Source organism: Gymnoscopelus microlampas, assembly GCF_963454915.1.
Source record: "Gymnoscopelus microlampas genome assembly, chromosome: 17".
Lineage (NCBI taxonomy): Eukaryota > Metazoa > Chordata > Actinopteri > Myctophiformes > Myctophidae > Gymnoscopelus > Gymnoscopelus microlampas.
In genome coordinates this window covers 37,084,080-37,098,866 of record NC_139954.1, presented here as the reverse complement: position 1 = coordinate 37,098,866, position 14,787 = coordinate 37,084,080, and the positions used below count along the sequence as shown (strand labels likewise).

Below are 14,787 nucleotides of genomic sequence, written 5' to 3'. Positions count from 1 at the left end.
TCCTGTTGGTCCCCAATAAATACCAGTAGTGAGATAAGGGTGGGGTTTGGTGTGTGGATGAGGTGTGTTGGGAGTTGAAGAGTCTTTAGATCTATGTTGACTGGTCCACAGGATTCACCACTCGTCCTATGAATAAGATGGATCCTGAAAAAAGAAACCGCAATAATAATTGAGGTTCAACTGTGACTGGCAACTTGCAGTGTTGTGAATCCACAGCGTCATTTCTTAGGAATTTAAAAAAATAATCACCTGTGTCAACTTGCCGCAAAAGAAACAAGAAGGGGCGGTCAGCCTTGAAGACGGGGGCACGAGATCGCTTGAGTAGCACCATAGCTGCAAGGCAAAGATATAAACTTCTGACTATGAATATAAAAGACAGGTCATAGGTGAATACAATGTTATTAACCACTTAAACCCCCTCTACTAAATTACGGACGTTGACTGGGGTCAGCTCTCTACTTATGCCGCTCTCCCCCCTACATCAAATTTCTTTGCAGAAAGAAGCCGATCTTAGAGCTTAGATTTTTTTGGTCATCAGTATGCAGTAAATTCCTCACCTGTAGCGGCAGCTGCCTTTGTCCCATCTTCAGTGACTTCTATCCTTGCCTCGTGGAAGGCATCTGACACATACAGACCCTCTGCTGCAGGCAGAGACATGACAAATGTAACTAAACTACTGTAACGAGCGGCAGTACTGTACCACGATAGTCCCGAGTTGACGATAACACTGTATAGTGTAGTTTGACAACAATAACTTGGAAGCTATGCACAGATCAAAGTGATCTAGGTATATTTATACAGTGCACAGATGAAAGAGGTCTAATTGTAGTAAGAATGTGTATATACTGTACAAAGTTGATTTATTTACCAGATATGCCAGTGAAGTCAGCCATTGTGGGGCTGAACGCATCACTGACACCCATGGAGGGCAGCACAGACTTCAGGTTGAACCTGTTCTGCATTTTAAACCTGGAAATCGCACAAAGGGAAAATAAATCACCAACCCATATCCTTCCATAGTCCATACATATAAACACATCAATGGTATGGTAACAGAATCACTTGTCACTACACAATGTATATGCTCAGCATTATCTTTCTCCAGCAAGAGATATAGGAATGGAAAACAGTGTGTATTACACACACAGTAAAATGTAAATGTATCCTTTTGTAACTCTGGACAATTATTGCATTATTTTGTACACTCTCAGAGTTAATTTCACACAGGATTGTAGTGTGCAACTGTGACTCCATATTAACCCGGGATCGGGAACGCATCTGTGTAATTTTTTGATTTATTTGGCTATTAAAGAAATAGCAGATATACAAGATCATAGCGCGGCATGAGCTTGTAGATCTGCTATTTTTTGGAAAAATCTTGAAAAGTTTTGCAAATCGTTGAATATATATATATTTTTTTAAAGCGAACATTTTAACTCAAATCTTTACATCTACAAATATCTTCTAAATCCTAACAGTTTTTTTGAAAAAACGTATATTGCTACAATATCAGTGGTTCCCAAACTTTTTCATGTCAAGGACCCCCACGATGATATGTATTTGGCCGTGGACCCCCATCTCAAAAAAGTTTGTTCCAGGGACCCCCCAGAAGTTGTAACAGACTTACAAATGTTTGCTTAAAACAATATACATTTGCACAAAATGTTCGCGATTTTTCAAAAAAAATGCAGATCTACAAGGTCATAGCGCGTCCCTGGATTCAATGGGTTAAAGTACTACTATAACAACTACGCTGCATCAGCCCATGTGTCGTGTGATCACCTGGGTAGGAAGATGTCCATCTTGGTTCTACGTAAACCTGTGTCCCAGGAGGCCACCTGGCGCGGGGTGAGCTGTGACTCCAGGGCAGACAGCGGGGTCTTCCTGTCACTCGGCAACGCCAACAGCAGGCTGAGGGAGTGGCGCAGGTAAGGAAGCTCCAACACAGTGTAACGTTGGTCCGCCGTGGTCCGGAACTGACCTGCAGCACAGCAGCACGTGTACACACACACGTTAAATGTTTTCAGGATATTTTAACTGATAATGTAAATATATTATTTGATATGCCACAATCAAAATAACCTTTTAAATTGTGCATTCTCTATATTTATGTCAAAATATAAAAATAATTCCATAATATAATTTTAGTTTAGTTTAGTTTATTTCGATCCACATCAGTTACACAAAACGTACCACACATACCACACATAATCCAATTATTTTTGTTTGATCGAAAAGGCATATATAGGCTGAAGCTCAAAGCTTATTTATGCCTATCCTTCCTGCATGTTGATTTAACTTATGTACATCATTTATGAAGTTCATATTGAATGAACACTAAAAATATTTCGTAATTACATTCAATCGAACACTTGAAAATATACAATATATACATTCGTGTCTTCATTCTTATACACATATATACACCCGAATGCGTGCATATACCCATATACACACATTCTAATATACATACCGTATAATATAATACTGTATCTATGTTGAAGATAGTTTGACAAGTCTGTAAAAAATAAATTAACCCTGTTTTCAGCACCCTGGACAGCGACCAGTGGATCCCTAATTAGGATTGTGAATACACAGGACAGGAGACATGCTTTGTGACACATTGTTCTAACAGCCTTTTCCCCTTATGCTTAGAATTGTAAAGTCATAGGAAATAAAACCACTGTAAGTATAAATCAGGCTTAAGGGGGGCTATGTCAGTCAGTTCAAACCACTTTGGTCTGGTTAGGTGTAGAGCAGTATGGCCTCTATGGGCCACTGGCGGGTCTTTAAGATACTTAGTCTTGTTGACTTGTATCTGCAATATAACTACATTCCCAAGGGTTGATTTGGTATGGAAGGACCAAAGCAAATACTGCAGGGATTACATGCTTGCTTTACCGATTGCCTGACATAAGAATCTTACCAAAGTTGACCTCTGTGGCCTGGTACATCATGGGCACTTTGATAACACTTCCATCCGACAGTGTGAAGGGCAGGTTCTGTGTGTTGATGAAGAGGAACTGCTTCTGCCAGACACCGCGGAAGGCCACAGTGTTAACCAGGGCCATCTTCAGCCGGCTGCCCCACCACGAGGCCTCTCCCTGGGCCTCGCCTGAGCCTGATGACGGCTCCCCGCTGCTGCTCCCTGACTGGAGGGGCCATGTTTCATCTGGAAGTCCAAGAGAAAAGGTCAAAGTTTAGCACTAAATGGCACAATGTCCATACAGTTCATTTCCAGGAGGTCTGGACAGTCTTAGTGATTTAGTTGTTCAGGAGATGGAGCAAAAATATTGCACATACAGTATGCTTGCACAATACTGGGGCTTAACTTGATGTACCTATTTGGGGCATTTTAACCTGACGTACCTATTTTGGTCATTTCATTAAAGGAGTAATTTTTCCAATCAAAAATGTTCCAAAGTAGCTAAAATAGAAAAGCCGATTGGCTATTTTCATTATGCAACACTGCCATACAACAGAGTTGCATTTTAAAAAATGGTTTTGTGAGGCTTTACTACTCACCACTGCCATGGCTGTGTCCCCATCGCACCAGTTGGCTGTGTGTGTGGTTTGGTTGGCTAAAATTGGCACGGACCAAACTGGCATTGGCCCAGGCTGCTGCATGTTGAGTAAACTCTGTCAGGAGCTGAACGCCACTTTGGATGAATAGGGCACAGGCCTGCTGTAGCCACATCCCTTCACTGGTGTTTCCTACACCCACTTCACTTTGCAAATGTAACAGGAAGTCTTGTACCTGCACGTCTGTGAGAAGAAAAACAAAATGCAGAATGTGAGGTCAGAGGTGATACACCAGAAAGTATAGCATCTCTTAATTTGTTTTACAATGACAGAGGTAAAGTTTTAAATGTTGTATGTCTGTCGAATTGAGAGCTATCTAATTAGTTGAGGTCTACTATCCACAAAAACCTGAGCCAAAGCAGAACTGAAAGTCATTCGATTTTTAGTGAAGTAGGACAGCAGCAGTATTTAAATTCTACCAATTATTTGCATAGTACCAACATCTGGATTTTGGTACTGTTAGCAAAATGCAAAACAGAGAGACAAGATACAAAAACTGCCTTTGTAATAAAATGACCCAAGACCTGCTATGCCTCTTGCCGGAGGCCTAAAGTGAGCATGAATTATTCCTCTATAACAAAATCATTAAATGTTAATGAAGCAAGTTCAAACTGTGTATACTGTGTTCTTGCAAGACCATGCAAAAATAAATGCCCATTATACTTAACTACGTAACACCTATATACTTTGTCATATGATGAAAAGCTAATCTTTTTTTTTTACAATTTACAAGCAGCGGCGTGTCCAGTCGTTTGTGACAGGGGTGGCCCGCCGAACGACCAAGAGAGCACCCTGAGTGCATTCCGGCGTTCTCAGAGCTATTTCTCAGAGCTATTTCTGAATCTATCTCCGAACCTGGGCTGGCATTGTGCATTGTGAGCTTGTAGAACTGCTATTTTCACAAACTATTTGTGAACATTTTGAAGAAAATAATAATAATAATTATCATTATTATTTTATTTCATTATTTGTATTTTATTTTATTTTATTTTATTCAATATATTTTATATTTTATTCAATAATATACTGTGCCCAAAGACACCAGAGACACCAGGTTGAAAGTGGTTAACACTGCTTAACATATTTCCATTCTGGTGGTGACTGCTGCACACCACATGGAAGTCATCATCTGCCAAGCTCCCCGCATGTCAATGAACCGTCCAAATTCTAATCACATTCCTGGCACTAATGAGAGCACCATTTCTACATCAGTAAACAACGATTATTTCAAACAATTCATCAACCTCTACCAGCCTTCCAAGTATAATGTCATATCAGCCAGGAGGTGGCGTTTTTTTTTCTTTCCCTGCAACAGTGCTTGGCACTCAAACCTATTATACAGAGCGATTTGCACTCATTGACATGCCTCAGCAATTTAGTTGAGTAGCAACACCAGGCAGGCATGGGAGCTTGCAGACCCATAGGTAGTCAGTTCCAGAGGAATTTTGTGTATAATCATCCTCACATGTCTCGATTGGAATAGTTGATGGAAGTTATCACTTTCAAATGAACACAGCAGCCAACATGATTACATTCCATCTCTGTCTAACATGTGTGATCAAAATGTTACTTAGGGGAAATTCAGAGCGCTGTGATGTTGCTCCCCCTCTATCGTACAACAGTGTCATGCGCTGAAAAAAGACGATCTACAAGCTCACAAAAAAGGTTTCAGCTCATTGTGAATCTTTGGTGTATCCCTGTATGTTTTCTTCAGTGGCCTCTTGACCTCAGAGTCCCTGGGCCTTGCCCTCAGGGTGGGTAATGAGATTATAACTAGTGGGAAGGCAGGCATTAGGGCTCCAGACACCACTGTGCTCTGCCCTGGGCTAAATGGCCAGAAGCAGCACCACGCCACACCACCTGGTACCAACAGCACAGGACCGGAGGAATCCTGGGCCCATACGGCCTGCAGGCCACAAACGATGGTGATGATGAGTACAACATATCTTGCAGGGTATGAGGACAGCCTAACAACAGTACTTAAAATCAAAGGTGCATTTAGTGTGTGTGTGTGTGTGTGTGTGTGTGTGTGTGTGTGTGTGTGTGTGTGTGTGTGTGTGTGTGTGTGTGTGTGTGTGTGTGTGTGTGTGTGTGTGTGTGTGTGTGTGTGTGTGTGTGTGTGTGTGTGTGGCCAATCACTCAGCATCAGTGATGTAATGGTGATTTCTCTTTCAGGGGAACGGTATTTTAATGACGTCACATGCACGCGCGTGCACCGGTAAACCTGTTATGCAAAGTAGCCATTTGGGTACTTGGCCGTACCTTGCGCGTGCGTGTGATACATTTCCAGTGGAACACTGTGGTGTCCCCGTGTAGTGACCAAACCACCACTGCTCAGCACATGGTGTTCTGTGATGATGCACTTGGAATTCTGGGCACATTGTCTCGTGTTGCCAGAGGATCGTTGACCCCCTGCGGCCTACCGTTATATCTGGGAACTTCTAAATGTATGGTATTTGCTAGAGGAGCGGCGAGAACAGCCACGAACAAACCTACGGCTACAGCTTTGGAAACCAATCATGTCACTGCCCCAATATGAAGGATCGCCTAAAGACTTTGGATTGGCAGATTTTCTTGTTTATCTCTCTAATGGTTTCCACCCAGTTTTAGCACCCAAAGCTGCAAGATTGTCCTCATGTCTCTAGCTGGGCGAAGCATTTAGAGGCCGACTTGCATACTGGGCACATAGCTGTGATCGGTGGACTTTGGAGTGAATCCTACCATTGACATTGTATCCAAGCGTTCCCTCTAGTTGAGCTTGTGTATTTCCTCGGGCACCGAGCTGCAGTAACCCCAAGGACAGCGAGACGCTCACTGGTGAGACAATCAGGTTGGAGCTGTTCTCTGTCTCTGTGAGTGCTTGGTAGAGGCTGACGGCGAATCTGGTGTGCAGCTCCCCCATGTTGTCTTGTAGACTACCATTACAATGGCTTCTCTCCAGCAAGCAGAAGCAAATGAAGACCGAAGCCACTGACAGGCGACACATGGCCTCAGCGTTGTAGGTCCAAGGGTGGTATAACAGGAGTCCCAAAGATGCCTGTGAGACAAACAAAATGAATATAGGTGTAAATATCATTATCCAGTCTGGTCTGTGGGCATTTTCTATTAGGAATCAGTCTGCCCTTCTCACCCAATACATCCATCACACATAAGGTGAGTTAGCATGAGTGTAGGGCAGGCTAGTTCTATTGTTGGCTAATTAATCTGTCTATCTCAAAACCCCTATAAATGTGTTGATTCATAATAACAAAACATCTAAGGCATTTATTACTGTAGATATTTTTATTTTCTATTTTTTTCTATTTTTCATATTTGTCTTTAAATGTTTCGATGAATTGAATACACAGGACCCCAATGGAAACAAGCCATAGTGCTTTCTTGAACTGTACTTTCTGTGCTTTTTTTTTGCAAACTGTTAATAAAGTATTCATTCAATCAATCAAAAAAAGCATAATACTCTGCAGGAAATAACAAAATCAGCAGTACATTAATATAATTGTTGTAGAACCTCTAGACTAGACAAACAAAACATTGTTTTCTTTTTTATGTAAAGCTTAGCTCAAAGAAAAGACAATCTATTAGGCCATATCTAGATTTTGAATATCCCATGGCATTTGTAATTATGTGAGAACATTGTAGTGATTGGCTATGCTTTGCTTAATTATTGAATTGGATGCACCTGTTACTGCTCTATTCTTTTCATGCCCTTCTCATTTGTCATGCTGCCACTTGTGAACCTCCAGTAAAGCTGGTCAAAAGCAGTACTGGTTGTCTGACCATCATTTCAGTGAAACCAGTGTTAATTCAAAAGAAGGAACACTATAACATTGACATCACAACTTCTCAAAATTAGGATTACATCAGCAAGTATCCTAATGGCAGTGGTGTAAAGTAACGAAGTATTTGCTCAAGTTCTGTACTTTTGCGGTATTTTTTACTTTACTGGAGTATTTCCAATTTTCACTACTTTTACTCCGCTACATCTCAGAGGCAAGTATTATACTTTTACTCCACCACAATTATTTTAAAACTTTAGTCACTAGTTACTTGATAGATTTTGATTATTATTACAAAACACACATTAACCACTATGTACATTTCTATCTATCTAAGCTCACAATGCTTGCAATCATGCATTGTGAGCTTGAAGATCTGCTATTTAAAAAACATTTTTATATTATTATTTATATTATTATTAGAACACTTGTGAAATGGGACATAATGCATAATTGATACTTTTACTTTTTACTTTTACTTTAACATTTAGTAGCCTCCCTCCTTTTTCCACCACACTGCCTTAACGGTCCATCAGTTCAGAGTCAGACACATGCTGGAAAACCTACCTGGCGTCCAGGTGAGGTATTGTCCGTTTGATCCCCGCCACTGCTGTCAACGGTAAGTCACTGTGTGAATCCCACTGTGTCAGTTGCTGCTGGTTGCTATATCTTCCCTGCTGTCTGTCACTTTTTTGTGCTCCTGTCCTCTTTTGCTTTGCTTATCGAGGGAGCCTGTTAGTCATGAGACCTTGTTTAAAGGGAATGCTCCGTGTTTGTGGTCTCTGTCGGCGATGTCCGTACAGATCCGTACCACTCAGCCAGAATTCCTGCCTCCACGGCGCTATAAGGAGCCAGGCGGAGGGAGGCATGTCTCTGGCCAGCAAATCCCGAACCGAGCTGGGAAAACGACACACACACACACACACACACACACACACACACACACACACACACACACACACACACACACACACACACACACACACACACACACACACACACACACACACGGAGTAGTTCAAAGTCATTGGCCTTTTGTTGTGATGATCAAAAGATGTCATAGGCTGCTGGAATGCAACTGCGGCGTTCTTCTGACGTCCAAGAAAAGTGCCGCGTCAGCTTTTTATAATTGGTATGAAGGCTATCGACCTACTGTGCGGAATGTTTCATTAAAAATAACTGTTGTTGCCTTTCGCTGACATGTCCACGTGGACGGTCCACCTCCCAGAGAACATGTCCACCTGCCAATGTATCACCTCAGCTCAGTTTTCAGACAGAGTTCTGTCGTTTTAGCCTATGGACAGGGTAGGCCCACATTCAGCACCCTGGAGCCTAGAAAGACACTTCTGGGCTCGTTTTAACATCTTCTCAGGCTTTTGTGTGCACTCCAGACAGTTTTTAAAAGTTGCTTGAGTCAATATTTAGATATTTTATCAGACCACCACTTATATAAGCCCACTGAACTTCAAACTCTATTTTAACCATGTTATACTAATTGAAAACACACAACACATCCCTGGTTCTGATGACTGATATTATCCTTCTAATGCATGAGGGGCTTTATTATTATTATTTTTTTAATCACTTTCTATTGATGTATTTTCATTACAATTTAATTGAAAAAACACACCCGCCTGGCGCCTCAAGCATTGGAAGGACAATGTCAGTCACCAGAACAGGGATGTGTGTTTTAAATGAGTGTTACATGGTTAAAATGGAGACTGAAGTTGAATAGGGCTATATGGCTAGGAGGGGGCATGTCTGACCTAATATATATCAAATATCTAAATATTGACTCAAACAACTTAAAAATTGCCTGGGGTGCACACACAAGCCAGAGTAGGCATTAAAATGACCCCAGAAGTGTTTTAAAGTAAATTGTCCATTAAAGTAGTCTAGGCTACAATTCAGACTCATTATGAAGATGGGAAGAAAATGTAATGGCCTGTAATATATGTTGTTTATAGTAATAGGCTATGCTCTGTATAGGGCCTAGACATAAAAGTAAGTGCCATGGAGAAATCCCCCCTTAGCCATCTTAATTGATGTCCCCGCCACAATTAGCATAAAAGAACACATTCTATGTTTTCCCCACTGGGAGAAGATGATTGGTAGCCATCAGGTATTTGGCTGCTTTGTTTAACTGGGATTCCGCCCATTACTGGACTTGACTAATTAGTGGAGCCGACTTGGCTTCATTAAATGGAGTCGCCACATTCTTTAAAACCAAATGTTCCGACTCCGGACGCAGGAATGTGGAATTTTAAGGACTGGGATAGACTAGATGTCATGGCAATTGACCACAGACTGTTTGAACTGCTGCCAAGATAAACAACTTTTTATCTTGAAGGCTGTGAGAGTGAGAGGCCTTCTGACAAACAATGTGAAGATGAAGAGAGAGCGAAAACACAATTTGTGAAGTAGAAATGATGATTTGTGCTCTGATCTATGGACTAATTGAAAAAGCAAACTGCACAAAGGGGCTCAAAGTAGAAGGAATTTGCTCAGGCTGGAGTGTGGCCCTTGATGTGACATATTTGAGGCTGAATGCAGTCATCACAAGAGACAAGTAACACCTAGTAATTATTATTATTCATTTGAAAATGTATCTATAAAAGTATGAAATCTCTGTCCGATCGTCCCCCGCTTAACTCGACAACCGTCCAAGCGATCGACTTCACACTCAGCTTTCGTATCGCCGAGAACCTTAGGGAGTGTGTGGGAAGTCGGTGGGATCGGCAGTTGCCCAAAGAATGAAATTAATTTGCAAATCGGGTATCGGCCTAGTAATTATAATTACAATTAGAATTAACTTTATTGTCACATTTGATTTGATTTAATTACCTTACTATTCCTGTGCGGGAAATTCAGTTTTCAGCTTTACCCCGCTGATGGCTGCTCAGATGGTTAAGATGAGCGCTCGGGGGTAGCTTACTTACTTACTTATATCCTCTTCGTCCCGGTTGGGGCATAAGGACACAATCCTACACTGCCACTGAACCCTGTCTCGTGCTTTGGCCTGTGCTTCGTCCCAGGAAAGACCCATCTCCTTCAGCTCCATTATCACTGTCTTTCGCCAGGTGTTCTTTGGTCTGCCTCTCTTTCTTTTCCCAATCAGGGTCCATCTCAAGGCAACTTTGGGTAACCTTTCATTGAGCATCTTCAACACATGACTGAGCCATCTTAACCTGCGTTTCTTAATCTCAAGGGACATATGCAAGCTGTCTTCTTACAAAGTTCCTCATTGGAGATCTTATTTGGCCAAAATAACTTGCAGATTTTATTTAAGCAGCTATTGTGGAAGACGTCAATCTTCCTCATATCCTATTTTGTTACTCTCCAGCACTCGGAGCCACACAGCAGGACAGCCTTAACATTGCTGTTGTAGAGCCGGATCTTAGTTTTGAGGCTATATTGTTTGGACTTCCAGATGTTGCGAAGTTGGCTGAAAGCACCTCTTGCTTTGTTGAGAGCCCGCCTTGATGTCTTTTTTAGTTCCACTTTCAGTGCTTATAAGGCTTCCAAGGTATATAAAGTTTTCAACACATTCCAACACCGCTCCATCGATGATGATTGGAGGTGCTGTTGGGGGTAGCAGTTTGGAGTTAAATGTCTTGCTCAGGGACACTTCGACACATATAGAATGTCAGCAGAACCCAAACAGATGACCTTAGTTCTGATTACCAGACAGCTTCTCTAACATCATGAATAGTATTTCTATGGTGCGAGCTTTCATCATTGTAGTTGCAGGAAGAATTAGAGTAGGTAAGAGAGAATAGAGAGGAAAGGAATACATGTAACACAGTTGAAGGCACATTCAATCTGATCAGGCTATAGCAAGAAGACTCATGCTGTCTACTAGTTTTTTATGTGTTGAGGGTTGTGTCTGTGTGTGTGTGCGTGCGTGCGTGCGTGCGTGCGTGCGTGTGTTCCGTCACTCTTTGTTTCCAGAGGATTACGGTTCCATGAGTTTCTGTTCCTAAATATATACGCTGATGAGTGTGTGACTCTGCTATGCCTGTGCCTTTCCCCACATGGCAGCAATTTAATCCCTACTAACGGTGACAGTCCCCAGGCTCTCCATTCAGACCATTCACCCCAGTCCCCCCTCCCCACGACCCTTGACCTTACAGAGCGGATGATAATAAAATGAGAGGAGGAGGCGGAGGAGGAGAAGAAGGGTTCTTAGCAGTGAAAAACCACCGGACCACAGGGACTTTGTTTGGTTTCCTCCTCTTTAAGTTTCATCATCCAACCACGAAATGAGCACATTGTCACTCTTGGGCAGAAACCTTGCATCTCTATATTAAAACTTTTTATGATTGTTTTAGTAAATTAATGCCCTACTTTGTCATACAAAAGTTTCACACAAACATAGTTGTGAGGTTATAGATCTTCTATTTTGCTATATTTGATACATTTTGAAAGTTTGTGCGTATTATAAATATTTAACTCAATATTTAATTCAATGAAAAGTATTAACAAGAGCTTGTAACTAAATAATAACTGTAATGGATCAATTGGAACACAGGTCTTTTTATTTTTTCCATTTCCTGAAAAGTAACGGTGCTGGACGTTTCCACCTGACAGACACGACATCTGGAAAAGGAATTGCTATGTGTATACTGTAAGGAGAGAGGGGGGGGGTATGTGGGGGAGAGAAAGAGACAGAACCAGAGAAGCTCTCCCTACTGTATATAGCCTGGGTTTGTGCAATGTTCTGCAAGAGTGAATATAACACTGGCTCACACTCACAGGTGGACATGAAGTGCGCGCGCGCACACGCACACGCGCGCGCACACACACACACACACACACACACACACACACACACACACACACACACACACACACACACACACACACACACACACACACACACACACACACACACACACACACACCTTTCCATTGTGTTGCACACACAGACACAGAAACCAGGATCTCTGATACCAAGCACAGGTCTTTGTAATAAGATACAGTGCGATACAGAGATACAGTGAGTGTCCTTTCTGGATGGAGTTTGACTGACTTATTTTGATTCACCTCCTGTGCCCTATGTCCCTCTGGGCTCCTGGGCCTTTGGTGTGGGAGGGATTAGCAGGGGTGCTGGTAAGCAGGGCCGGGCCGGGCTGCAATGAGGCCGGCAGCGCTGTGAGCCGGTGTCGCCGGAGCGTTCTGCCAGGTACAGCGTGGAGGATTAGAGTCTCGAGCGCTGGCACTAGGAGAGGGGCGACGTGAGGGGACGCATCCCACATAGATTGGTCGCCTCTGGGAGCCGTGGGAGAAATAGTTGAGTGGAGAGAGTTCTTTAGGCCACATGAAAGCTGGAATGGTCGGGGTAGCTTCGATGTGCAGTGTCAAGATATAGCATGTGGAAACAGATTACGTTTGTTCAGGGAATAACCTGACTGTGCAGAAAGATGTTTGCACTTAAAGCAATGTTGAACTTGGGTTTTATAGCTATACCTGCCTGGGCATAAGTCCAATTAACATCCATCATCTTTATCTGTGGCTGGACTAAGTTTCGTTTGCAGTCATGTATGTGCAAACATTTTGATTTTGATAGCATTTTGACTGTAGGATGAGAGTGAATCTGGAATGCCTACCTCTGGTTCCTTGCTCCCAGAGCACATGCAGAAGCCTCAGTAGCCAAAGGTAGCCAAATCATCATGACGTCCATCACAAACAAAACTGTATTTTGGGGTGGCCAGCAGCAACAGCATTGGTTTTAGACAGTATTATTCGTTAACCTTTATTGGATGGGGGATGGCTGATTTAAGCGGTCACACCTGGCCTGAGTCAAACTAATTGGACTATGACTACATGTATGTTGTCCTCCATACACACAGGATAAATGCAGTCATCCCCACAAACCTTTTACAGCATACAAAGATTAGCCACTTGAATCAGCCAGAGTTGATTGCAAAGACACAACAAGGTCATGACGATGTGCAATGAATAGACCACAAAAGTCATTCATTTTCTTTTGGAACATGGTTAGGCTACATGTGAAAACAACATTTTTGGAAGAGGAAATCTGGGCTTTGAAGAAACAACAGAGTAAAAACAACAGTTTGTAAGACAAGTGTAAAACTGACATCTGCTCTGCTTCAACGTGAGGATAGTTCCATTTACAGTCTAACAAGACAGACTTATTTTTGGCTGTGATCCCCAGAAAGAGATTTCAGAATCCCCTTTTTTTCTGATGGTCCATGATGACTAAACTTTGACAACCCATACAGTAGGTACTATTATGGGATTTCCCTCTTTGCACTGTGCAGAGGCCTGCAGAGCACCCCCACACCTGTTAATGTGCTTACACGGAGGAGTGAGACAGGGACTTACTGTACAGCCAACAAAGAAAGCCAGCGCTTCGTGTCCCATGTTGAAACAACACCTTGTTAACACACTTCCAACACACCCAAGGGAACCGCTGCAGACCTCATTAAAGAAACAGCTGTTGAGACCCAATGATGCTATGCTAAGTAACTACAATTAAATATATTTGTACCATTGAAACACTACTACAGTAAATTAATTGATTGTATTACTTTGACACGTAGATGCAGGTGTTTATTGGAGAAAGCAATAATTAAATATGGTTTGATAATGGTTGCATAATTCTGTTGGAGAGAGATGAAACCACGAGTTTATGAGTTGACCACAAGAGGGCACCAAAGGATTTTGCAATATGGTAGGGTTGCATGTTCCACAGTCTCATCCTCCAGTCATCTTAGTTTAAACCCACATGAGACATCATGAATGTCTCCTGTTCTTTCACCAATGTGCTATTTTTCTTTTTTCATCATGATCTTATTCTGTTCATGTAATACACTATGAAACCATTGACTGTACTGATAAGACCCAATTACTGTAATCCCAAACATGGAATAGACTTGGACCATGCCGCATTGATGCCTGTTTGCAGCCAGTATACAGTGAATAGACTTGGACCATGCTATATTGAGAAGAACCGGTAGGACACTGATTTAATTAATACAGTAATACTGTTGTTTTAAAATGTGTAGCACATTGGAATAGACACTATGGCACATTAGGAGTCCACTAGTATGCTGTACATTTAGGGCTATATATGTGTTTTTATTTTTGACCACTCATTTTGTATGTCTGTGGCAAAAATAAAATGTTGACAAAACTGTCCATCACAAGCCGGCATGGTGATTACCCCTGCTCACAACGCATTACGTTGTGAGTTTGTAGATTGAAGATATTTGGTTTAAAGGGGAAAAAGGTAGGGCCTAGTATAGACCCCTGGGGGACATCGGTCCAAAAAGTATATAAGTGGTTAAAGTAAATATATATATATATAATATATAAAATAAATAATATATTTGTTATGATGTTTCAACCTCTTAACCAGTAACTATATTTATCTCTTTGGATGTCATTGCTTAAAAGTAGAATA

General features: G+C 41.9%; 1 protein-coding gene across 1 annotated transcript; it reads right to left on the bottom strand.

The window, feature by feature from the left end:
- Positions 1-23: 23 nt before the first annotated feature.
- On the bottom strand, positions 24-8,023 carry serpine3 (serpin peptidase inhibitor, clade E (nexin, plasminogen activator inhibitor type 1), member 3). Its single transcript, XM_084085045.1, has 9 exons — positions 7,926-8,023; positions 6,304-6,619; positions 3,526-3,765; positions 2,927-3,172; positions 1,783-1,981; positions 869-969; positions 558-641; positions 250-333; positions 24-144 (listed from the first exon to the last, which is right to left on the bottom strand). Exons 2-9 carry the CDS (start codon positions 6,566-6,568, stop codon positions 92-94), a joined length of 1,272 nt encoding a protein of 423 aa, XP_083941171.1. The 5' UTR covers positions 6,569-6,619; positions 7,926-8,023; the 3' UTR covers positions 24-91.
- Between the last annotated feature and the right edge of the window lie 6,764 nt (positions 8,024-14,787).